Here is a 27,518-nt window from a genome sequence, read left to right on the forward strand (position 1 = left end):
ATAAAGAGGGTGGAGGTTAGCTTACAATAAGGGAGGAGTTTACCATAATCTCTCATAATTTTACTTTGAAATTCCTTTAGAAAATTGTATCAGGAGCGGATCTTTTTAGGGGGTACTCTCTTAGCTATTCTAACGACATCTAAGGAGTAGTTTTTGAATATTTACAGTTTTTATGGTTGTTTACACTGAGATGAATATGCGATAATTTGCTGTAACAATATTCTAGACGGTCCCTTTAATTTGATGCTGATTGACATGAGCTTAAATCGTAATTTTGATGAATCCTAAGACGATTTAAGTTAATAATTTAATCAAAAGGGTTTAACTCCGCTGTATTGTTTACAGAAATGCAGCAGTTGCTGCAGGGGCTTTTAAGGGATCAAAAGTGGTCGAAAACCTATTTCGTTTCTGATCGGTTTGAAATATAGGTGTAAAGCAACAAAATTGAAAATTCATCAGATAAAACGCGGTGTAACCAGATAGACATATGCAGCAAATTGCGTTTTCAAAGGCCTGGAACCGCTCCGTGCAGCAGTGGTTCTAATCTCTCTTACGCCCCAGGCAAAACCTTGATTAGCGCCCTCCCCCCTGTCTCCCATAAAATTTTCAGTCCAAATTCTTAACAAAATTTTATTTATTAATGTAATTATTTTCAATTTATTAATTAGTTCAAATTTTTTATTTAATTTCTTATTTAATATTTAAATTATTTAATTATTATTAATTATTTTAAGTATTTTTATTTGATCACTTTGTTTTTTAGTTCATTTTTATTTTATTAATTAATTAATAGTTTACTAATTGTTTTTTTATTTATTAACTGTACCCTCCACTTTATTTTAATACACTAAAATTTCAAAAATTACAAAATAAATATAACCGTTAAATTATTTATTTGAAATTTTTGCGCCCATAAAATTTCTGCGCCCGGGTAAAGTTCCCCTACTGTTACTCCCCTAAAACCGCCTCTGGATTCGTAGGTCCTAAAGGACCGATGAAATGGATGAATACGGACGAATGCTAGATACCATCATCAGGGGTATATCTAGGGGGCGGTTACTGGATTTAACCCCCCCCCCCGAATTTTTTTTCTGGCTCGTAAAAACATAAAAAAAAATACAATCAAGTTTTTAATATGTTTTTCAAAAAAATTTTACACCTCCTCCATCGACACAAAATACTACCCCCCCCCCATCAAGAATAATAAATATGATTTTGACCATCATAGAAGAAATGGGTGGGAACTCAAATCTGAGTCGTGGAAAAAAACTGTGTTCAAGCTATGTTAAAATTCCCTTCGAGAATAGATATCGATGAAGTCGATAATGGAGAGTAATTGTGTCAGCAAATGCCCTTTTTAGAAGCTAGTTTGACCAAGTTTGTAAAAAAAAAAATAAAAAAAAGAGAAAAATCAGGACGAAGACTAACTAGTTGTTTTGATTTTACTAGTAGTAATTAGAAATATTTGCAACAATAGACATAAGTGATTAGTTCTAATTGCTAATTAGAAATTATATATCTAAATAAATACTTAGTTTTGGACACGGTTTATATAATTATCGTGTATTATATATTATCGTATATATATTATCGTAATTATCGTATATATGTATTATCGTAATTATCGTATAATTATCGTAATTATGTATTATATATTATCATAATTATCGTATATATATTTAATAAAGTATATTATATAAACTGTGGTTTTGGATTACAAATAACTGTCATTTGTTTGTATTAATGCTATTTACAGCGAATGTCCTTGCCAAAGTAAAAAAATTTAGAGCCAAGCAAAATGCTTTGAAGCTAACACCTCGATAAAGTGGACCTAGTATGGCACCTAAGAAACTTAACGTGGAAAGTCAGGTCCTGAGGGCTCAAGTATTCATGAAGCCATATTTTATTCTTTACTATTATTCTCAGAAATATCATCAATGAGAAGTTGTTCTGGATAGTTAGAGTAAGAATTAAACACACCATTATGTCGATTTTGGATATCCATAGTCCGTGGAAAACAGTCCATGGAATTCAGTTCAATTTTACTCAACTTGCCTGTTGCTTTCATACTACTTACATAATTTTCTGTACTAAGCTTTAAGTATATGCTTTCACACTTAAACGATTCCTTTTACACAGAGTTTACATAAGATTTCATAAGACCATCATAACTAACATTGAAAATAATCATAGTCATCATAAGCAAGTTATTCAAAAACTAAGTGGTGCAATGGGGATGGAGATTCGATCGCTTAACAAACGTAAAAGGCTTTCTAGTAGTAAAACTTTACCAATTATTTTTAAAACTTATGAATTGTTCATCCAGAAATTATATTATGTTGCTAGTATAATGACTTTTCCTAACCTATTATAATCTTGCGTAACGCAAAATTCTATGGAGTGCTCCAATCTGCTTGGTACTACCTCAGAGGGAGTTTTAGGGGAGCGACAGAGGAGGCACTTGCCCCGGGCGTGTAAATTTTATGGGCATAAAATTTCAAGCGAATAATCTAACGGTTTAATCACTTTGTAATTTAATTTTTATCAGAATAAAATAAGAGGTAGTTATTAAATGAAAATAATTAATGAATTATTAATCAATTAATAAAATTAAAATAATCAAATAACGAAAAATTATTCTACGAGAAGAGTTGAAATAATAAACTAAAATAATAGATAATGACTAAATAATTTAAATGATAAATTAAAAAAGATTTTAAATAAATTGAAATTTACTTACTAAATTCAAAATAATTTTGTTATAAAAATGATTTCTTAATTTGGGCTAAAAATTGCTAGGAGACAGGGGGGCGCCAGTCAAGATTTTTCCCCGGGCCCAAGAGAGGGCAGATCTGCCACCGTACTACCTACGCTACGGGCCAAATTATTCCGTAATATTGCATGACGTAGCTTAAATTCTCAGAATATACTAATATAAAAATTTCTAAAGTGTAGTGTAAAGGAAATATAATTTTCTCAAGTTTCCCAATACATAGACTTCATCCCCAACATCTTTTTTAACAATTACCTGTATATGAATTCCCAACGATAATTCATCAACAATTGGTAGTTCTTAAAATGCAAAATTGCTTTAGTTTTTGCTAGTCCACGGTTTCTAAGCTTAAAGGCTTAAACTATGTGATATTAAGACACTTTGGCCTGTCCTTATGAAACTATGTGTCTAGTGAGGCAAACCTAAAGTCTAGTTTAAACCTAAAATTCCCTACCCCTTCCACCAGAAAACCCAAAATTCAAAAAAAGAAAATATTTTTCAACCCTCAGGGGACACTTATGACACTTTGCTAGCAAAAAAAACATTTTCTCAAATCTTTACCCATTCAGGCTTTTATCCACTTAGAAAAGTTCTTCCAACGTCCATGAAAACTTGGAACCAGGGCCGTATCGAGGATTTTTTTTCGGGGTAGGAGGGGGGTTACAATTTTTTAAACGCATCAAACATTTGTTTATATTCATTTTGTTTCTTTTTTACGAAAGGGACAAACACTTCGGGGAGTGGGGGATCCTCCTAACACCCAACACCCCCTCACTCCGGATACAGTCTTACTTGGAACGTTCACTAAACTTGGAATGGAGTATCCAAAGCTTTCAAGGGACGAAATTTGTGTATGTTTAAATTCGTGGACCTCGGAACAAGCATGCATTAAAGTTATTTACCACTGCTCCTACACTCTAGGTGAGTTCAGCACTACCCGCAGATCAGTTCGAAAAATTGCCCCTACCCCTCCTTCTATTCGGTCACCTTCAACTGGAAGGACAAAATTAATGAAATAAAATGTTACCATTAATGGCAAATAATGAGAAAATCATTTTTTTCGTTAATGTCCCAAGGACAATGAAATCTGATTGATTGATTTTGCTAGGCAGAAGTTTATACAACCATATATATATTCAAGAATTTAAAAAGTTAGGAGCTGTAAAATACTTATGTTCAATTATTCAGTTTTTGATAGTAGTAAGTGCCAAATTAAAAAAAAGAAGAAAGAAAGGTGAATGAAAAATCAGCAAAAAATTAGCTAAAAGGCATCAAACACCTAGAAAGTCTAGCTTTTCTTTAAAGTTACGTTGTCCTTGGGGATCAATAAATTATTCATGTTTGAAATTTACGCATAAAAAGCGCTTTCAAACTTGACAAAATTAGTTTTTCTTGTTTATTTCCATGTTTCAATGTGATAAAAGTGACGAAAACGTGATACTACCCTAAAAGTTTCACAATTGAGTTTCATATATAAGTGGACCTAACATGGGGCCCGGGGGGCAAACATTTTTATATTTTGATTTCTTTGGAACTTTAAAGAACGGTCGATCATTTATATTTTTGGCCTACGCTGAATTTGTCTGAGTTAATGACAAACTGAATTAATGAAGTAATTACAGAAGTTCTGTAGCAGTAATGATGGTAGGGAAAATGAAGGAAACAGGATTTGCTCAGTATCACTGAATTGGAATTTGGTCAGTTCTAGAGTTTTGTGCTCGAACCAGTCATAAGATTAGGTGTATTTTCTTGATGACAAAAGAACTCGAAAGCAAGAAAAAAGGACAATATTTACAGCCAGTAAAAATGAAAATGCACCACAAATATCGACCGTCCTCAGTGAAAAAAATAAAAAAAATAAAATCAGTTTGTTCTCATCTTGTCATGCTTAGCCAGTGTGGTCTGAGAAATTATTGGTGTTTTGTTCCTTTTAACTTTATTTGTTCAGATGATTACGACATCAATTTGACATAAAAGAGTTCAATTTAAGCAATATATTCATTTCTAAATAATGCGTAAAGGTCACAATATTCTTTGGCAGGGGGAATCAGCTTTTCCCAGTAGCATCTTTCGGACGAACTTTAGGAAGGGTCCAATTATTTTTTTTAGCTATAATTTTCCTTTGTCCGCTTGAATCAGCTATAAAAGTTTAGCAGCGAGTGATGATAATCAGGAAAAGGGGAGGCTAATCGAGACTAATCCACATGCAGATATGGAATATTACCAATCCCCCTAAAATTCTAACCCAAGGACAAATAAATGCTCCAACTTATAAAAATCATTGTTACATAAGCTTGAGATTGTGCTCAATACATTTAGTTTCTCCAGACCTATTAAAAAGTCCTTTCCACCAGAAAGAGCTTCGGAAAGCCAAGGTTCGTTATCTAGGACATTTACAAGGCCTTAACAAGGCAAATTGGATTCCTGTTTTACAAGACAAAGCAGACTCTAGAGTTTCCCTAGCATCAAAGAAGATTCGGGGAATAATCATTCAGATAGAAATAAGCTTCTTGGGGGTCGTAGGGACAAAGATAAGGCAGGGAATTTCGTGTTTCGAAATTATGCTTTGAAAATATAAGCTATTTTGTAGCAAAATCGCCTGAATAGCATAAGTATCATTTTAGCTTTAATTTAGGGGTTTGAGAATCAATATATTCTGAGGGGCGAAAAGACTGCAGAGAAGTTCTAATTTGACTAATTTTTATAGAACCATTTTCAATAATAGGCATCCTTTGAAACTATAGGCCACTTTGAATATAAAGTTCGATTAGTAATATCAATTTAGTTTTTTTCCTTTAGGGTGCAGGGATTCAGCAATCCTCCTGAGATAGAGAATCTATAGAGAAAGTCGAATTTGTCTCTGTATTATAGAATGGTTTAAAATAAATATGTTTGAAAGCATATACAGTTGGGAATAATTTAATGACGTTTCAAAGTAAAAAAATGAACAGTTATTTTTTTGTACTAACTTTGGAAATAAAACTAAATAAATAGTATAAATCCCATTTAAGTTTTAATTTAAGTAATTGGGAGTCATACTTCTTTCTTGGAGGGGCAAAACTGCCGAGAAGGTCAAATTTAAGTCTGTTTTACATAGCTTTTTCGAAACACGTATGTCCCTAAAGTATAGAACATAGATAATGTCTAATTTAGAACCATTTTGTATATTTTTAAAACAGATATATTCTAAAAGTTTACGCTGTTTTTAGGACAAAACTGAATAAATAGCTTAAGCATCATTTCGTTTTCTCTTTGGGGGCGGCTGGAATTCAATCATTTTCCTGAGGGGGAACAAAACTGTAGAAATCTCTAATTTCGTTTCATTTTATAAAAGTTTTTCTCTTGTTAGAAGCTATATTATTTTTGTTCTGGGAGATATATATTGAAATTATAGAGGGCTGAAAGCCATTCTCCTGTAGGGGAAAAGAGCTGTAGAGAAATTCTAACTTGACCTAATTTTAAAGAAGTTTTTCTGTCTAAGCTTTGTTCTAAGCTATGTAAGCTACATTTCTCTATAAGCTATGGATTCGAGCTTAAGGGATGGGCACACGTAGCTGATTTCGGGAACTGATTTCCAAATCAGAGCCGATTTTATAAGAAATTGGCGTCAATCTGAGCTTGAAAAAATTTCTACTTTTTGGCACCGATTTACAAAATCAGTGCCGAGTTCCATCATAATCATCGCAAAAAATAGGGATACAAATAAATAGTCAGTCAGAGGTATCTGTGGTGAAAGACCCTGCTACTGAGCTGAGAACTAAACTGAGAACTAAGCTGAGATCAATCACGCAACTATTAATAAACTCCAGTTGATCATTTGTGTCCATGATTTTTTGTTTTAAAAATCTCGTGTAATAAATTTTTCTTTCAACAAATTTTTCTTACCGCTATCGTTTGTCCACTGATACTGAAATCGGTTCCCGAAATCAGCTACGTGTGCCGAGCCCTTAAGCTATAAACAGTATTGCATTGGGGCACAGTAGCTTCTATGGAAGAGGAGCCAGAATTTTCCTCTGGCCGGAATGGGCAAGGCCGGAATGGGCAATGGCCAGAATCTGGCCGGAAAGTCGCAAGCTTTAAAGTTTGTATTTTTAGCCTTGAATTTCCTTACTTTTCTGTGGGAGGATATATTACCGTCTGCATATCAGTTTAGTTCTTTTCATTGTCAAGACATAAGAATGAGAGGGCGGCAGCCCCTGGGTATATAAGATGGAAGCATAAATGTTGGCATGTTTAAAAAGTAAGGTTATTTTTACACACATTTGTGTTGTATTCTTACATATTTCCTTTTGTATATTATAAATTTAAAACATACAACAAGTGATATTATATCCGGTGGGGGGAAATTATAATTTACGGTTGAGGGTGGGGAGTTAGTGTGATTAGCAGAATCTCTCTTATTTATCATTACTACTACTACTACTAACAAAACGCAGCAGCACCAAGTCACCTGAGGTGGACACAGCTACGCGTGCTCCACCTCCATCACAATATATTCCAAGCCTCCCTCTCTACACCCTAGCAGGAAGTTTCGATTTTCATTTCTTTCTTTACGACGCCCTCCCACCTCAACCGTAGAGGACCTGCTTTCCGTTTAGCCCTAGACGGTTGGCCGAAAAGGTCTTTGGCAATCTGTTATCTTTCATCCGCACAACGTGCCCTAGTCAATCGGATATCCAAAACAATCCGTATTTGCGGCATTCTGATACTTTTTCAGTAAAGCACAAGTAACAGCTAGACATCAGAAGGATTCTGAGGGGACAGTACCTTCTCCTTCTTCAGTAGAATCATATCTGTCTAGCGTTTTAACAGGAACTTCATATTTATACCTTGGCATTAAGTAATTCCCAATTCAAACAGTAGGTACCTTTATAAAAATACACTTCAGAATTATGGCTGAGTTGTATTTGGAATGCCACTCAAAGCACTTTTCTATAATTTCATTGGATTGTTTTTCCTTTGGTCTGGTAAGACTGAAATTCAGGAACTCACACAGGATGGGATCTTCCCCCCCCCCCCAAAAAAAAAACCTTAAAATATCTCCAATTTTCCAACTATATTTTATGTTTTCCATGTTGATTAGCCCTTTTTTGTGTGTTTCTAACTGTCTCCCCCCCTCCCCAAAAGAAAAAATGTCAGGCCCCGTTCTAAATAAATTTCAAACTAGCTGGATTTCTTTTATTATTTGGATTTCCAAAGTAGTTCCTTTGTTATTTCATTAGGCGTGGGGTAGCATAACTAAAATTCACATTGCCAACTATATACCAAAAAAAAAATGTAGAAGCAAGAAATTTGGCGGACAGGGCATTCTACCGCTGAAGGCAAATCAATCTCCACTTGATCAAGGTGCTGCATCGATTAATATCAATCTCCACTTGATCAAGGCGCTGCATCAATTTAATCAAAGAGTTTGTGGTAACGAGTTAAAAGAGAGTAGCGATAAGGGCTCATAGTAATCGAGATGCGCCCACTCGTCCCTAACGATGTACAAGATCCATATAAAATAAACGGTTCATAAAACATTTTGAAGCTCCATTTAACTAAGTTTGTTCATTTGAGGCTTGGTAAAATTAATCAGTGATCAGGGAAGGGAGTATCTAAAAAGGGGAAGGGGGATGGCTGCCGTCCGGCAGATCTTCAACTTTTTCTTCAACATACCCAGAACGTTTCAACTTATCACCCTCAACCGTTCTCTAGATTTTCCTCATACGCTTTTTCGGTCCCCAGCATGCACGCAACGTGTTTTTATTTTGTTCGGCATCCCTCTCAAAAGCTGAGGGGGACTATGTAATCCCCGTTGGCATAGTAATTTGACCTTTTGACTATTTTGAAAAAGATAGCTATTTCAAAATTTTGATCGATTGCTTGTGGAAAGAAGGCAACTAAAAAGGAAGTGGGAGAGGGGCTGGTATCCCTTCAATTACTCTTCAACATCCCTGTCAACTTGTCCTGAAAGTTTCAACTTCACACCCTCAGCTTAAAATTAATTAAAAAGAACTTCTTCCACAAAATAAGTTTTTCAAAGAAAAGTAAAGAACTCCATTAAACAAAAATGAGCAAAAATAAAATCAAATAATCTACCAAGCGTGAAACTACCACAAATCAGCATCGATAAATAAGTGAAACCCAAAACGAACAGAAATTACAAAAAATAACCGAGTCAAACTCAAAACGGGCAGAAATTAACATAAGTTGGACTCAAAACCCTTATGCCTTCCCAAGGCTAAAACAAAATTTGCACTTTACTGAAAAAAATATAAATGTTTTTACTTTTATAGCTTTAATAAATCAAATAATATTAACATTTTGATTACTAAATATCAGCATATGTATATCAAACTGACAATGCACATTCATTTTTTTTTTTTTTTTATTATTTTTCTTTTTTTAACTTATTTGACTTACTTCAATCCTAAAAAGCTCATTTTTTTTGAAAAACAAAACTTGGAACAAACTTACTTCTTTTTTGTTTAGATTTAACATATGCTATGTAATGTTCCACTGGCAGTTTCCTGGTCTTTTCTGTATCAGATTAAATATATATTCAATGTGTTTATTAAAAATTGATTTTGAAAGAGCGCATAAGGTTTTAATGCTATCCGAGCCAAATTAAACTAAGGCAGGCTCAGGGAGAGGGGTCCACGGAACGAAGATATACCCCTTACTCAAATTGACTTTCTGATGCTTCTATCAATTGTTGAGGTATGCTCAGCCAATTCCTCTTCACTTTGAATACACTTCATTGGAGTTTGATTTAATTGGTTCCCCTCTTTAAAGAGCCAACATCCTCAGCTTGATCAAATAGTTCGTGGTAACAAACTGTAAGTAAGGAGTGACCCGGCTCAATAGTAAGCGAAACTCTAAAAAACGGGATTTTGATACCAATAGATACATCAAAAGAATCAGATTTTAATACTGATATCAAATATATAAGTTTCATCAAGTTTAGTCCTACCCATCAAAATTTACGCGCCTGAGAAAATTTGGCTGATTTTCGAAAAAATAGGGAGGAAAGACCCCCTAAGGGTTAAAGAATCTTACTGAAAATAACACAGTCAGATTAAAAGCATTAGAAAAATCCGCAATAGAGGTTTCAAGCTCTTTTCTGAACAAATGTGGAATTTTGTATTTTTTGACAGAGGAAAGATCCCGGATGCGTTTTTATTTGTTGTTTTTTCTCCCCAGGGATGATCGTATCGACCCAGTGGTCCTAGAATATCGTGGGAGGTCTCATTCAAACGCAAATTAAAAGTTCTAGTGCCCTTTTTAAGTGACCAAAAAAATGGAGGACAACTAAGCCCCCTCCCACACTCATTTTTTCCCTAAGTGACCTGATCAAAATTTTGAGATAGTCATTTTGTTCAGCATGGTCGAAAATATAAAAAATATGTCTTTGACAATAACTTAATTTCCTAGAGTCCCCGGGGGAAAGGCTGAAAGTTATGAATTTTGACATAAGTTTACACATAGTATTAGTTATTGGGAAGTATACAGACGTTTTCAAGGGGGATTTTTTTTTCTGGTAGTGGGGGAGGGTCTGGGGCTATGGGGGAGGATCTTTCCATGGAGGAAATTTTCATGGGGCAAGGGACACTACTATGAAGGGGGCACCAGATTTCCGAGCATTATTTAAAAAAAACGATCAGAAATTAAATAAAAAATAACCAATTTTTTCGAATGAAAGCAAGGAGCAGGATCAAGACTCATAACGAGCAAAAAAGATTACGTATATGATTGGGTTTGCCCCTTGGGAGCCAAAATCAAAACCTCCATTAATTCAAAAACGTTCAAAAATTAAATAAAAAAGAAAACAAGTTTTTTTAACTGAAAGTAAGGAGCAACATTAAAACTTAAAATGAACAAAAATTATTCCGTGTATGAATGGCGCTGTCCCTTTCTCAATGCCTCGCTCTTTACACTTAAGTTAGAATATGTCTCACAATTCTATTTTTTAAAATAATAAAAAACTTAAGCGTAAAGAGTGAGGCGTTGAGGAGGGGACAGCCCCTTTCACATACGGAATAATTTCTGTTCGTTTTAAGTTTTAAGTTTGCTCCTTATTTTCAATTAAAAAAAAACTTGTTTTTTTTATCTAATTTGGTACATGGAAAAGCTATTCCTGGGCTGGCTTGCAAAAACAAAGCGTTTGGCGTCAAAATGTCTAGATTTTGTTTATGTCTTTTCAAAATTGAGGTAACCCCAGGCCGTAGCAAGCCCCCGTCCCAAAAAAAAATTGTCTGATTCATACACAAGTAACAAAGCACAATGGAAGCAAATTTTTGTAGCATTTTGCAACGTTTCTTTGCACCCTCCTCCTCCTCCAACAAAAATAAGCCCCTTCCCCGAACAAAGTACAGGGCATGGCCCTGTTTATACGGAGTGTAAATGACGTCCCATTTCTTCAGCTAATGGAATATTGGTTGCAAGCAAGCAATATTGGTTCCGGTTAATGACAACCTTACCTGGAATAAGTTTGATGATGAAACAGGGTTCCATAGATACATTTTCATTTCTTTTTCTAACAGCCCGAGGAGGCCCCTGTGCAGGAGCTTTTTGGAGGAGGGGTTCAAATCGGGAGGTCGTAAATCCTACGAAGCCGTAGATAAGACATGTAACAAAGAACGTTAAGGGAAATCTTAAAGAAGATTGAGTTTTTGGGAGTAGACCCGAAGCTTCCACTCCCCTGATCGTGTAAGACTTCAAATCTGGAAGCCATTGTCAGTGACTGCCTCAAACGTAGGCTATATGAAATTTTATATAGTTACAAAAGGGGTGGTATATAGTTTTATATAGTTTTATATAGTTACAAAAGGGGTGGTATGGATCATTAAAAACATTTTAACAAAACATTTTATATGGATCACCTCAATTGTGTGTACACCATTGTCTTTAAATGATTAACTGTTGTTCAACTGTTGTTCAACTTTAAATGATTAATTTTTCAACTGAAAGAAAGGAGCAACATTAAAACTTAAAAACAAACAAATTATTACGAATACGAAGGGGATCGCCCCCTCCTCAACACCTCGCTCTTTAAGGTCTATGATCCATTTCAAGCAATGATCCATTTCAGGATAGGTCTATGATAGGTCTATGTGTACACCATTGTCTTTAAATGATTAACTGTTGTTCAACTGTTGTTCAACTTTAAATGATTAATTTTTCAACTGAAAGAAAGGAGCAACATTAAAACTTAAAAACAAACAAATTATTACGAATACGAAGGGGATCGCCCCCTCCTCAACACCTCGCTCTTTAAGGTAACGTGTTTTAGTACTTTAATAAAAACTTCTAATTGATCTAATTAAACGAACCTTGTGTTTAAGGAGCCGTTGTTAAAGAGATTTGGAAAAAATTCAAACTTCAGTGTAAAGAGCAAGGTGCTGAGGAGGGGCAATCCCTTTCATATACGTAATAATTTATGTTCGTTTTAAGTTTTAATGATGCTTCTTACTTTCAGTTGAAAAAAATTGTTTTTTTTTCCATTCTAATGAGTCCTCTCCCGATATTCTAGGACCAGTGGGTCTATATCATCACCCCTGGATAAAAATAAAAATAAAAATAATAAACACGTACCGTTCTTTCTTCTGGAAAAAAAATAAAAAATTCTACATTTTTGCAGATAAGACCTTGAAACCTCTACAGTAGGGTTTTCTAATACGCTGGATCTGAGGGTGTGATTTTCATAAGGATTATATGAATTTTAGGGGGTGTTTCTCCCTTTTCTTGAAAATCAGGCCAATTTTCTCAGGCTCGTAACCTTTAATGGGTATAACTAAACTTAATGAAACCTATAAATTTGAAATCAGCATGATAAGTCATTTCTTCTAATATATCTATTGATATCAAAATTCCGTTTTTTAGAGTTTCGGTTGCTATTGATCTGGGTCGCTAATTACCTACAGTTCGTTACCGCGAACTCTTTGATTAAGATCTTCAAAAATCAACAAGCGGTGAATGTGTTCAAAAATGACGCCTGAAAAGCACCACCCAAGGTGCAAAAGTGCATATGGATACTTATATATCCAAGTCTTGGAGGAAATTGGGTAGCACCCAGGGTTTGCACAGCTGCATTTTATTCTGGTGCAGAACTGCACAAACACATCTGCATATGTCAAATTGGCTCATTCTATCTACTAAAATGCAAACGGCGAAACTAAGTACATTGAATCAGGTAGACGACCGTTTTAACGGATTTTCTTCATTATTTACCATTTTCTTTTTTAACGGAAACGTTTTCAACGATGTGAAAATGTTTCGGCCGCCTTGGAGTGCAGAGTAAAAATGACCGTTTTGGGTGGAAACACAGCTGTGTGAAACAAGTAAAGATAGACGCAGGGGAGGGGGCCCGGGGGTTCTACCCTTTCAAGATCCAAAAATTTTGAATTTCTTGACACTTCTTGTTCAAATCAACAAATAAATTTGTTTTATTGTCGCTCCTCCCGGAAAAGTTATCAGGTCCCTCCCCGGGAGAACAAATATTATATACGTGCCTGGAACCAATAGATCAACCAGACTTGTTTTCATTGACTGACACAGTTGATGTGGTCAGGGGAATATGAAAGAGGGCAAAACCCCACTTCATTAACAAATGTCAAAACTATATGATAATTTGTACTTTTTTCTAAGAAACAGCTAAAAATGCTTTTTCCATATTCTTACCCCTCCTCTCCCCTGAAAGCAATTTGGCCGCTCCCAAAGTAGAATCCTTGATTCGATTTTAACTACTGTGAAAATAATATCTTTGAAGTGCTATTTACGCTATACACTTGGAATAGGATTCATTAAACATTAGTAAGGCCTTCCTAGTACGTTTGAGTGCAATTACACATGTCCTAGAAAGTATAAAGACAGGCCTCTCTTAACGTTTGAATTTGTCAGGGAGTCACTAACTTTCAGAAATCACGTACGCCAGGTGGCACAAGACGAACGTGTGCCAAGCGTGGTAGAATCATGTCAAGTGAAGTGGGAACTGTGCCAGCCGTAACGGGACTGTGCAGCACACGTGGCGCTCCAAGATATAGGCTACATCACGTGGCAGAAAGACAATGAACACTCGTAACTTTTAACTTAGGACTTTTAGTCATTTTGCTCTCGATACGAGGTAACGTGAGATAAAGTCAAATAACATACATTGAGAAAGTTCTTCAACATCTGGACTGTCATCCATTTCCTCTGTTTCTTCTACATTAGGATAATGCATTTTTCTCCATTGCAGGTAAACATCACTTAAGCTACCCATTCTTACTAAGCAAAAATTGTCAACTATAACATATCAGTTTGTCTATCGTCTTTTCATTTGGAAAGCAGGACAAAACTGATCAATATTAGTTCCAAAGAAATCCGACAGAGTGGAAATCTTCTGGTGCGCCTGGAAAAGATGTGGGTGAATAAGGAACTAGAAGCAAAAAGTTTAAGGTCGTTTCCCTTGACAATAAGATACAGTATGAATAAGAGCTCGTATATCAAAATGAGGAAATTGGAGCAAACTTTTGAAATTGAGAAAGCTTTAAACTTTCAAAATACAAATTTGAATTGCTTATACTTCGTTACCTAGAAACAGGGAAAAAAAGCAACAGGAATATTTTTGGGATTATCAGAGGCAACGCTATAGCGTTGCCTAAAGTAAAAGTCTTACGGCTCCAATGTTTTATTATTTATTATTTATTATTTCTTTTCAAGAGGCTCTTCATATGTAAGTGTTCGTCGCAAAAACTTTGGGAGAGGCTCAATCCATTAGAAATTGAGAGTTCTAGTGCCCTTTTTTTTCTTTTTTTTTTTTTTTTCTTTTTTTTTAATAATTCCCACCTCCTCTCCTCTCGGTGACTTTCAAATTTTATTTAACAATATCTCATAATCTATTTAATGTCACCTACTCTTTTCCCTACTCTACTCTTTTGTGCCCTTTTTAAGAGTCAAAAGTGATCGCAGGGCAACTAGCCCCCCTCCCACGCCTTTGTTCCCAAATGCATCCGATAAAAAATTTTAGAGAGCCATTTTGTTAAAAATAGTTAAAAGATTATAGCCTATAACAAAAACTCCGGTGACGACATAACCCCCAGGGCCAGGAAGCAGGTCTTTTAAGTAATGCCCTAGGAATATATATGGTTCTAACGGAAGGGATGCTCGTATAAACTTCAAAGAGTGCTCATTTGATTGGAAATTGAAATTTCTAGTTCACTTTTTCAGAGTCAAAAGAGATCGGAGGGCAACTAGCCACCCTCCCGCGCCCTTTTTTTCCAAATGCATTCGATAAAGTTTTGAGAGACCTATTTTGTTAAAAATAGTCCAAAAACAATATAACAAAAATCCGGTGTCGACACAACGCCCCAGGGCCTGGGGGCAGGCGTTGTAAGTTATGCTCTGGGGGCATATATGGTTCTCATAGAAGGGATGCTTGTATGAACTTCAAAGAGGGCTCATTTGATTGGAAACTGAGAGTTCTAGTTGACTTTTTAAGAGTCAAAAGAGATCGGAGGGTAGCTAGCTCAACACCCTCTACGCTCTATTTTCCTCAAACCCATCCGATAAAAACTTTGAGAGAGGAATGTTTTCAAAATGGTTTAAAGATCATATAACAAAAACACCAAAAGCGATAAAATTCTTCAGGGTCCGGGGTAGGCGTTTTAAGTTATGCCTGGGGGGCATATATGGCTGTTATGGAACGGATGCTCATATAAATTTCAGATAGGGCCATTTAATTGGAAATTGGAAGTTCTCGTTCACTTTTTAAGAGTAAAAAGAGATCGGAGGGCAACTTTCCCCCCCCCCCCACCCTCCATGCCCTATTTTCCTCAGACCCATCCGGTAAAAAATTTGAGAGAGCCATGTTTTCAAAATGGTTCAAAGATTATATAACAAAAACACCGAAATCGACACAATCCCTCGGGGCCCGTGGTAGGCATTGTAAGTTATGCCTGGGGGGCATATATGGCTGTTATGGAAGGGATGCTTATATAAACTTCAGAGAGGGCTCATTTGATTGGAAATTGAAAGTTTTAGTTCATTTTTTAGGAATCAAAAGAGATCAGAGGGAACGTATCCCCCCCTTGCCCCCTTTTTCCCCAAACGCATCCAATATAAATTTTGAGATAGAAATTTTCTTAAAAATAGTCCAAAGGTCAGATAACAAAAACTCTGGTGTCAACACCCCCCGCCAGGGCCCGGGGGCAGGCGTTGCAAGTTATGTTCTGGGGGCATATATGGTTCTTTTGGAAGGGATGCTCGTATAAACTTCAGAGAGGGTTCATTTGAATGGAAATAGAATTTCTAGTTCAATTTTTAAGATTCAAAAGAGATCTGACAGCAACTAGCCCCACCCTGCGTCCTTTTTTCCCCAAACCCGTCCGATACAAAGTTTGAGATCTTTAAAATAATTATTAAGCCATTTTTTAAAATAGTTCAAAGGTCAGATAACGAAAACTCTGGTGTCGACACAACCCCCCAGGGCCCAGGGGGCAGACGTTGTAAGTTATGTCCTGGGGCAGTATATGGCTGTTATGAAAGGGATGCTCATTTGAACTTCAGAGAGGGCTCATTTGATTGGAAATTTAAAAGTTCTAGTTCCCTGTCTCAGAGTCAAAAGAGATCAGAGGGCAACTAGCCTCTCCTCCCCCCTCCACGTCTTTTTCTTCCCCAAACCCATCCGATAAAAAATTTGAGGTAACCATTTTGTTAAAATTAGTTTAAACATCAAATATTAAAACTCAGGGGCAGAAAACCTACCAGGGCCTTAAGCGCTCTCGTAAACGTTAGGAAAGCAAACTTTTAAAAATAGTATCTTTTTAACTTTCTAAGCGCTGCATGTAAATTGTCTATACTTCTTTACTTACTTACTTTGCTTGTTCTTGCAGCATTACTAGGCGTTTCCTACCTCGAGCCCCACCTATTTCCAAAAAATTGTAAAAATAGTTGAGCTCACGTAGGATGTGAGGTACATCCTTCGTGAAGGATGTGAAGTAATATATTTGTGAAACAATTTTAAAATGTGCATCTATTGTAAATAAGATTATCTTTGTTACAACAGAATATATTCATAGGTTTTATAATGACCCTAATAACGAATTATAAGGATCGCTGGGGGTATTTTTTGAAGAAGTATTTTAAATTTTCCCAACGAATTTGTTCTCTTTCACGAATTAAAATTACTTTCGTCCCTTTAAGTTAGAGATTGATGTTATGGCAGGTTAAAAATTTGCAATTCGGCTCATTAGTACAAGTGAACAAGGGTCTTGAAAGAGTTAGGGTATTAAGGAGTCGTAATCACAAAGTGGGTATTTTGCAGGGGTGCTTGTAGGTGTTAATTGCCCACCCTGGGAAGACAATTCACTTTGGAACCTAGGTCACTATGAATTTGCCCTTCTTGGCCTCAGACCTACATAAAACTAAGTCACTTTCATTCTTAAGCTGTTGCTGTCAATCATGGTTCTATTAGGGATGGAGTTGCCCGCCACTCAAAGGTAGTAAAAGTACATTAAGACAAGGAATTTTTTAATTGTATTGTGACTAATATATTTTATTGTTAACAAAAAAAAAAGTGTCAAATGTCAAAAGCAAGATGGCGTTAAAAGGTCTTATAAGTTGTCTTTTAAATTGATCTTATAAGCTGCCCATACTCCTTAATTCAACCTAAAAGATAAACCGTAAAAAAAATGCACACGGGTCTGGCCCTTATGGGAGGGGACAAAACGTTTCTTTATTTTCAATTGTTATGGGTTAATAGTTGCATGATAAAAATTTTTAAAATGCCTAATTTTAAATTGAAATTGAAATTCTCTTAAAATCTGTGCCACTACATGTAAATGTGAAATCAATTTCTTGCAGGAAATTACTCAAAGGTGGTGTCCCTAGTTTTTCTTCAAATAGTATTTTCTTTATTAACAAACAATTTGATCTTTATTTTAGACATAATTGCTATTAAAGAAAATTTACATTTCTGATATTTTCTGTAGCGTTAAAAAGCAGTAATTGCTGGACTTTGTAAGAATTTTACAGGACAACAAGTTTTTGAAAGGATTAGTTTCTCTTTTTTGCTTATTAGAAATTTTACAAAGATGTTTACCCCAGCGTTTCCCTTATAGATAAGATTATTTTTTCAAGCACTTTTCATTTCGGTTACTATGGGCCCTTAAGCTTTGGAACAAAATATCGTTAATAAGTTTTTTTAAGTGGGGTTGGGGTCGTGCTTTTCTGGTCTTTGAACTATTCTAAAAAAAAAAACATTATATGAGCCCAGGACACAACTTACAACACTTGCCCCCAGGCTCTAGGGGTTGTGTCAACCCCAAGGTTTTGTTACCTAATTTTTGAACTTAATTTTAAAAAATGGCTATCTCCAAAATTCGTTCGTTTGGTGAAAAGAGGGTAGGGGTTAGTTACCCTCCAGTCCCTTTTGACCAGCTCCGGGGCATAATTTACAACACTTGCCTTCAGATTTTGTGGGGTTGTATAAACCCCAAAATTTTTGTTTTGTGATCTTCAAAAATTCGATCGAACCCATTTGGGGAAAAAAGGGTTGCCCCAAGAACTTAGGGGTATCAAACCTGGAACTATAGATATTGGACGTCTGTACTATTTTGAACAAAATGACTTTATCAAAATTTTGATCGGAAGTATTTCGGGAAAAGGGATTTGGGAGAAGGGAGGCTGGTGGCCCTTTGATCACACTTTACTCTTAAAGAGGGAACTAGAACTTTTGACTCATTTGACTGAGAATTTGCAAAACAATACAGGATTTTTGGTCAAATAAAAGTCCACCGATTAAGGACACTTTTTACTGCATAACAATCATTTTAGGATTGTTTATTAATTTTTGTTTCGTTTAATTTGGCTTTTACTTCTGCACAATGAATCAGTCCAATGATTAGCTTTCGTTTTGTTTCTGAAAAGGGCATTTCATGATTAGTTTGTAAACAAGTTCGAAATTAATCCATCTTAATAGTATTAGGACTATGGACTAGCTTTAGAATTTGTGTCATAACGTGAAATTCTTCATTGTATAGAGGGAAACAGATGGCCTTCCAGAGTTCATATTGTGGCTCTTCATTTCGAGTAATACTAAAGCGTACTTCTTACAATCTAAAATTGTATATTATTCACTATTGGTATTATAGCTGGTGAGACCAAAATGTTGCCTGATAAGTCAATCTATTATACAAGTTCGAACCTTAAAACGAACAGGGATTAGAAGGTGCAGTTGGGGGGCTGCCGCCCCCCAAACCCCCGCTTCTGTATATGAAAGGGGCTGTGCCCTCCTCAACGCCTCGCTCTTTACGCTAAAGTTTGACTTTCTTACAACTCTTTTTTTTAAACAATAAAAACTTTAGCGTAAAGAGCGAGGCGTTGAGTTTATATTGAATTTAAAGTTTAAAAAGAAACTCAGTTTCTTTTTTAAATCCAATCTATTAAATCCTTCGGCTCAACAGGCGTCTCCAGAAGAATATCACAGTCGGCCTTCAGGTTACAGGTAAGTCTCCACTGCTTTGATAACATTATTTGAAAAAAACTACGTTTTCTATAGAGTTAGATAACTAATAAACTGTACAAAAACATGCAGAAATTATTTGAAAAAAACTACGTTTTCTAAAGAGTTAAAGAGGCTGAGTCACAAGTTCGAACCTTAAAACGTACAGGGATTAGGAGGTGCAGTTGGGGGGCTGCCGCCCCCCAAACCCCGCTTCCGTATATGAAAGGGGCTGTGCCCTCCTCAACGCCTCGCTCTTTACGTTAAAGTTTTTATTGTTTAAAAAAAAAGAGTTGTAAGAAAGTCAAACTTTAGCGTAAAGAGCGAGGCGTTGAGGAGGGCACAGCTCCTTTCATATACGGAAGCGGGGGTTTGGGGGCGGCTCCCCCAACTGCACCTCCTAATCCCTGTACGTTTTAAGGTTCGAACTTGTGACTCAGCCTCTTTAACTCTTTAGAAAACGTAGTTTTTTTCAAATAATTTTTCATAAACCTATCTAAATCATTAACAAACAAGGAGAAGAGCTTAGGAGATAATGTACATCCTTGTTTTCACACCCACATGAGACGTGACCAGCCTAGAAAATTTTCCCATAACCTTCACAGAAAATTTCACCCTCCGACACATATCTGCTGTTATTGCTACAAAACAAGACGGCTAGCTTATTTCTAACAGACATTCAATTAAAAACCTCCTATTTACTGAATCAAAAGCACTTTTCAGGTCTAAAAAGGCTACGAATGGCAGAACCTTTTTTCCTTTAGCACATTTCCTTCTCAATGCATCCGAAGTAAAAATATGGTCAATAGTGCTGAATGTCGATCTGAATCACGCTTGTATCGGGCTAAGTATTTCCTCCTTATCTAACCAATCTCATAGCCTAAATTCCAGAACCTTACAAAACAAATTACTTACCTCATTCCCCATAAAGATAGACCTAAAGTTTTCATGTGACTTCCTATTACCTTTCTTAAACAGAGGCACTGCTACAGAATTGTCCCATGAGTTAGGCCAACAAGCTTTCTGTACTACAAACGAGAAAATTGCAGCCAACATGGGTATTAAAGTTGTCCTTCCTAACTTCAGAACCTTTGTAGATATACCATCTGTTCCTGGACTCTAATTTCCATTCATCCTTGTCAACTGATCCCAAATTTCTTGTGGGGATACAGGCCTAATTAAGTCATAATCTTTCTGCCTTAAAGGATATGTTGCCGTCCCTAGACCTGGCTCTCTATCCTCTGAACCATTCGACTCATTCGCCCTAACATATTCTGATTCTCTATTCTCATAATAATCTGGCCATGTCCCAACTGCTGGAACGGCTCCTCTTATTCCCGGGCCCTGGACTTATAACTACTAACCAAAACTCTCTTTGGCTCTTTACACTATAAGACCACTCAATTTCCTCAATAATTTTCATCTGCCTCTCTCTCTTTTTAACTCTTTTAACCCTATTATAATCTGACCTTAGTTTCCTATATTCAGCTAACCTGCGCAAATTCGTTTCCTGATCCAATGGCATGTGACACTTTCGTTTTTTAAATGCTCAAATGGAATAAAGATACATGCGAAATAATAGTCACTCGCGTTAGTTTTTTACTCTGGTTTTGGGGCCCACTGTTGTAACACCGTCCTAATTTGTGTAATTTATCTTTGTTTTAGAGTTAGTTTTAATTGTTCATTTTATTTTATTTTCGTTTTCTTTCATTTCTTTATTCGTCTGAATTTTTGATCGTTTAGGCTTCTCATCGCGTATGAGTTAATTTCTTGGGGGGTTCAAGTTTAAACTTGTTCTTTTATTTCCATGGTGAAATGTTGTTCTGTTTAGTTTAATTTCTGTTTGATTTTTAATTGACATAGTTTTTAATGCATTGGCTACTAATGACACAGTTTTATTGGCTACTAATTTAAAAAAAAAACAGTCAATGCTAATTAGATGTAAAAATGCGAAGTAGCAGCCCAAATGGGAGTAGTCGTGGCAAGAGCAGCCACAGAAGAATTTCGGAATTCTATATTGTTTTATCAGCCTCAGATTTTTAACAACAAGCTCATAAATTCAGCGAATTAACAATCGTGTGATTATTCTGTGTTTCTCATAATCTGTGTTTCTGCGTTTTACTAAGGTCTACTGTCGTAGACCTTCTTTTAATCTTGGTCCTAGACACTTTAATCAAGCCTCATTTTTCGTACGGCACTTCTGACACACAAGTCAGAATGAGCTGTCTTTAGCAAAGCAAATAAATAAATAAAAAAATGGACTTACAATACTACTACTGCTACTACTAACAATTCAGGCTTACAATAAAATACGACACAATTAAAACTAAAACTTCTTAGCAACTTCTAAGAGCCGTCTTCAGCTAAGCAAATGACTAAATATAAAATTGGACTTACAATACTACTACTCCTAACAAATATCATGGTCTCTCCCCTACGGACAGCCAAGTAAAGAAGAACGACCACAACCCAGTATTTATACTTACAGCAGGACTCAAGTATCTCAGCTCTCACCGATGTCCAGTAGCTTCGTCATTGTGGTAAGCCAAGAGACTCGATCATTCGTTCAATCAATTTGAGCCAGGACTTATCCCACCTTCGTCCATACTTCTTGAAGTCACCAAATGGGTCTAGATCTGCCTTGATTCAGGCTTGCAACATTTTCTTCTGTCCTTCTTGTGACTTTTTCCATCCGGAAGAGGCGTACATCTGAGGACTTTATTGACGAAGGTGTGCTGTCCACGGCGATGTTCATGGCCGGATGATTAGAGTCTTATTTGTTTGATTATAGTAGCCAAATCATAATGTTAATGTCAAATTTTGTGAAGTTCATCATTACTGAATCGATCTCGAAGATTGATGCCAATGATTCTCCTTAGACATGAGTGGTCTAATGCGTTGAGGGCTTGTATGTCGGATGCTTGTAGAGGCCGTGTCTCAGAGCCGTATAGTACGACACGCCGAACGAGGGCCTGATAGATCCTTCTTCTTGTCTTCAAAGGACTTCTTCTGATTTCATAGAGAGTAGTCTAGCTGGGTGAAGACTCCAGTAGCTGCAGCAATTCTGGACTGAATTTCTGATGTGACTCTGATGTGAATTTCTTTTGAAAATAACTTTAAAGTGAGGAAGATTCCCCATTTGAAGTTGATACAGGAATGATAACATTTATTTCAATTAATCTTAATAATAAATGTCTATTCTGAAAACATATTTGTGGGAGTTTCATAATTAGTCTGAAAGCCCAAAAAGTATTGTATAACATCGTCTAGTAGAATCATGTGATTCCGGCTAAGATTAAAACAATCAGAATTATAAAAGGGACCTCATTCAAAGGTTCTCTAATACCCATCTTATGTTGTCTTTCATTACTCTTCTCCTGAGACTTTTCACTAAGCTATGTCCAATTCAAGTAAATAGATTTTGAAAACCAGTATTGCTTAAAACCAGTAATTATCAATCAGAAAGGAATAAAGCTCGGAAGAATAGGAAGATAAATCTGCAAATCCAGATTATAATATTGGAAGCACTGTATATAAATTATATACAGTATAATCACGACTCAGTAATATTTGGCTACTACAGTCTTGGCACGTATAAAAGCTCCACCCATATCCTCGTCCGTCAACAATTCATTGTAGCCTATATTACCCTAGAAGACGTACGTTGGATGAGACTTTCTCAAAATACCTTTGCAACCAACTCGAAACTTCGCATTCTACGTATAATTTCTAAAAACATCTAATAATAACAATACACTACTAATTACCGATTTTTATATATGTATTGGAATAAATTAATTTAAAATTATATTATTTAAAATTTAGTCTTATAAAGGTGAAGCCAAGTTTCACGTTCAAGAGAAATCTGACTTGTCTACCCGTGAAAAAATCTAATGTCGCTTATGTTTCTACGTTCTCCGGAGCGCTTGAATTTTGGTCCGGCTTTGTGTAATGGTTGAGATAAGGAATGATTGTACTGTATAAATGTATATACAGTGATTGGAAGCTACAGTGGTGACAGTGGTCAAATATAGTTCTGAAGCATCGGCGCTCCGAAAACTGAGGAACATTTGCTAGATGTTTACCAGAAAAATTGCCAACGGATTGTTCTGAATACCCTGCTGACTGACCGTATTTCAAACAGTAGGCTGTACGAAAAGTGTGGTTCAAAACCGCTCTCTAGGGCTATAATGACAGAAAGGTTGAGATGGCTAGGTCACGTTCTGCGGATGAAGGATGATAGCCGAAGACTGTCCTTTTCTGCCAACCGTCTAGGGCTAAACGGAAAGTAGGTCGTCCGCGGTTGGGGTGTTGTAAAGAAAGATTTCATGGAATGGGAACTTCCTGGGAGGGTTTAAAGAGGGAGGCTTTGGATAGATTAGGATGGAGGAGGAGCGTGCATAGCTGTGTCAGTCTCATGTGGCTTGGTGCTGCGGTGAGTTGTTACTATTAGTAGTTGTAGTTTATTAATGAATTTTCATCTGAGGTCTAACTTTCATCATCATGGTACTCGGACAAGAGCATATATTGAGGTTCTTTGCCTAGTTTCGATTAGGAGGGGCCTAATATATAGGGGCCAAGCTTTGGAATAAGCTTAGCCGAAGTTTTAAGGAATTACTCATTAATCAATTAAGTTTGAACTACGCCTGGGGCTGTTTGGTAAGTATACCTTGGAGCAGATTGAGATTGAATGGGAATAAAATTGATAATATTGTTCTGGAATGATTTTTTATTTATTCATTAGGCTATTGTTGCCTTGGTATTATAATGTTATGTTGTTTTACTGTGTTTGACTTTTTCTGTTTATAATTCTTGGTACTCTCATCGGTTTCACCCTCCAGCTCTTTATGTTATATATGTATTGTCGCTATTATATTCTTGTTAGCAGCACCCCTCGTAAGCAACGCTATTAGTGTGTTACCGATTGATTTTGTTTGTGCTTTTTTTAAAATAACTTCTTATTACTACTAAAAAAATGCTTCAGAATTGAGAGAATGTCTAGGCACAGAGTTCAAAGGTAATTCTACTGGAGTGTGTATTCCCTCGCTTTGGACTTGTGATGGTGAAAGAGATTGCCAAGATGGGGAAGATGAAATGGAGGGCTGTGCTGCTATTAAACCACACGTTAAATGTCAACATCACGAGTATCGATGCATCAACAAGATTTGTATACCAAAGGTAATTTCTTACAAAATTATCAGGTTTTCCTTTGAAACTTTGAAAAAGTTCGCTTTATTCAACACCCATTGCTTCTGCAAATAGATTCCCTGTAGAAGCATTATTAAGGAGCCTTAGCAAAAAGAGCTTTTGCTGCCGCTTATAGGGTTCGAGTCCAATTCAATTGACGTTGACAATTAACAATTGAGATTTTTTTTTTCAACGATGAATTGCTCTTTAGTTACATCAGTAAAGAAAAGAATTGTTTATTTTTTGATGAAAACCCCAAAAATAAAACAATAAAGTTTATATTTTTAATCAAAAAGGGATGAAGAAAGAGTGAGAATTTATTCCGGTGACATGTTGTGGCCTCGGGTGCTTTAGTATTGTCATAAGTTAACAGTAGCAATAAAAGTATTGATAAACAGAATGGAATGAAATAGAGTAAGCGGAATGTTAAGAAAAAGAAAATGCATAAAATAACTCGACTGTGCATAAACAAAATTAACAATTAAGCTGTCTCTGTCATAGAAGAACTAAGCCAAAAAATATAAATGTTTTTACTTTTATAACTTTAATAAATCAAATAATATTAACATTTTGATTACTAAATATCAGTATATGTATATTAAACTGACAATGCACAGTCATTTGTATTTTTTCAGAAAAGTGCAAATTTTTTTCTGGCCTTGGGAAGGCATAGGGGTTTTGCGCACAACTTATGTTAATTTCTGCTCGTTTTGAGTTTGACTCGGTTATTTATTGTAATTTCTGTTCGTTTTGGGTTCGATTTATTTATCAATGGTGATTTATAGTTGTTTTATGATTTGGCAATTATTTTACTTTGTTTCTGCTCGTTTTTTTGGTTAATGGAGCTCTTCACTTCACTTTTATAAACTAATATTGTGAAAAGAGTTTTTTTAATTGATTTCTTTTAGTTTTATATTCACATAGTCTTGTCAGGGAAAATATATAAAAATGCACTCAACGCCTTCGTTTTTTAAGAATCCATAGTCTTACCAGCCTTTTTTATGCTGGAGAGACCGTGTCAGTCATTTTTTCCAATGTACACCCTTTTATAATTATAGATACAAATACTTCTGTTTAAATTTGTTTCATACCTCTCGTGGTTGACCTGAAATGAAAAACTTTATTCCATTTGCAAAAAGACCTGTTCACTTTCTTTGATATCTTGGATACACTTACACTATTGTGATTTGATAAAAATCAGAAGTAGCCCCGAAAGTATGAACATAATATCCCCAGTCGTTCTTGGGATACTGCTGAGATACCTTATTGGGAATTAGCATTATCACGGTGCATTTTGATTTAATCTTAAGGCAACATTTAGTTTTTAAACATAATGGGAAAATGGGAGGGTGGGAGTGGAAGGCAGACTAGTTGTCCTCCAATCACTTTTGACTATTAAAAAGGGCATCAGCCCTTTCTATTTTCAATCGAATGAGCCCTTTTCAAAGTTCCCACGACAAATCCTTTGATACGAAGTGCCCTGATCTAAACAACAACAAAAAATAGTACATTATACCCACATCGATCTTTACTGTAAAAACGTCCACCCTTCCAATCACTTTCGACTATTAAAAAAGGCACTCGGCGTTTTGATTTCCAATCGAATGAGCCTTTTTGGAAACGACAACGGTTTCTATAAACACTTTATCTGCCTCCAGGGCATAAATTACAACCCTTACCCTAAGGTCATTCTCAAATACCTAATTTCCAGAACTTTCTACTACGTTGAACGAATTGACTATCTGATTGATTGAATGTGTTTGGAGGAATGGGGGCGTGAGAGGGAGGTTAGTTACGTTCCAATTACTTTTTACTACTAAAAAGTGCACTCGTCCTCTCATTCTCAAATGGAATTAGCCTCTTTTAAAGTTTTACAAAAGCACCATCTATATCATCTTATATACCCCCCGGATATAAGATTAAACATTTGCAGTTGGTGTTCCTGAGTGTTTGTTAACCTAAACTATATAATTTCCAGAACTTTCAACCATGTTGAATAAAATATCTCTATACTTGGAATGAATGTCTTTCGTGAAATGATGATTGTAAGAGTGGGATTAAATACTCTTCACTCACTTTCGACTATTAAAAATGGCAATTTCAATTTCCAATCAAATGAGCCCTTTTTTAAATATCTATAACAACTTTCGATATAAACTTTAATGCCCCCAGGGCATAACTTACAACCCTTGCACTGAGGGCTCTGAGGGGGTTATCATCCGAAAAGACCTAGATTTCCAGAACTTTCAACTACGTTGAACAACATAGATATCTCAAAATTTTGATTGGATGTGTTTTGGAAAATGATGGGCGTGAGAGGGACGTTAGCCACTATCCAATCACTTGCTACTATTAAAAAAGGCACTAGCCCTTTCAATTTCCAATTGAATGAGCCCAATTGAAGTTTCTACGACAACACTTTCAATAAGAACTTTATATGCCCCCAGGGCATAACTTACGACCCTTGCCCTGAGGGCTTCGAGAGGAGGGGTTGTCATCATTAAAGACCTAATTTCCAAAACTTTCAACAACGTTGAATAAAATGGTTATCTAAAAATTTCGATTGGATGTGTTTGGGGAAAACGTGGGCGTGAGAGGGGGGGGGATATTTGCCCTCAAATCCCTTTCGACTATTAAAAAGGGCACTAGCACTTTGAATTTCAATTAGAATGAGCCCTTTTTCAAGTTTCTACGACAAAGGTTTCAATAAAAACCTTATATGTCCCCAGGGCAAAACTTATAATCCTTGCACTGAGGGTTGTGGGGGAGTGTATGGGGAAAAGGTGGGCGTGAGTGGGGGGTGAGTTACCCTCAAATCACTTTTGACTATTAAAAAGGGTACTAGCCCTTTGACTTTCAAATTGAAGGAGCCCTTTTTCAAGTTTCTACGACAAAGATTTTAGTAAAAACCTAATCTCTATGTGTATCTTTGTGTATTATCTCTATGTGTGTCGTCTCTATTTGTGTGTCGTCTCTATGTATGTATAGTCTCTGTTTGTTAGTGATCTCTGTGTTTGTGTCACCTTTATGTTTGTGTCATCTCTGTGTGTGTGTCAGCTCTCTGTGTGTGTCTTCTCTCTGTGTGTGTCGTCTCTG

At 36.0% G+C, this 27,518-nt stretch overlaps 1 protein-coding gene across 1 annotated transcript in view; it reads right to left on the bottom strand.

The window, feature by feature from the left end:
* The window catches only part of Syt4 (Synaptotagmin 4), a 190,187-nt gene extending 176,141 nt beyond the window's left edge, over window positions 1–14,046 (bottom strand). Inside the window, exon 1 of the mRNA XM_089094312.1 lies at window positions 13,907–14,046. Within this exon, the coding sequence (XP_088950438.1) occupies window positions 13,907–14,015 (109 nt within the window). The 5' untranslated portion in view covers window positions 14,016–14,046. The remainder of the gene's footprint in view (window positions 1–13,906) is intronic.
* Between the last annotated feature and the right edge of the window lie 13,472 nt (window positions 14,047–27,518).

The sequence above is a fragment of the Artemia sp. Qi Xiang Cuo genome, chromosome 9 (assembly GCF_049724085.1).
Source record: "Artemia sp. Qi Xiang Cuo chromosome 9, ASM4972408v1, whole genome shotgun sequence".
NCBI classification, from domain to species: Eukaryota; Metazoa; Arthropoda; class Branchiopoda; order Anostraca; family Artemiidae; genus Artemia; species Artemia sp. Qi Xiang Cuo.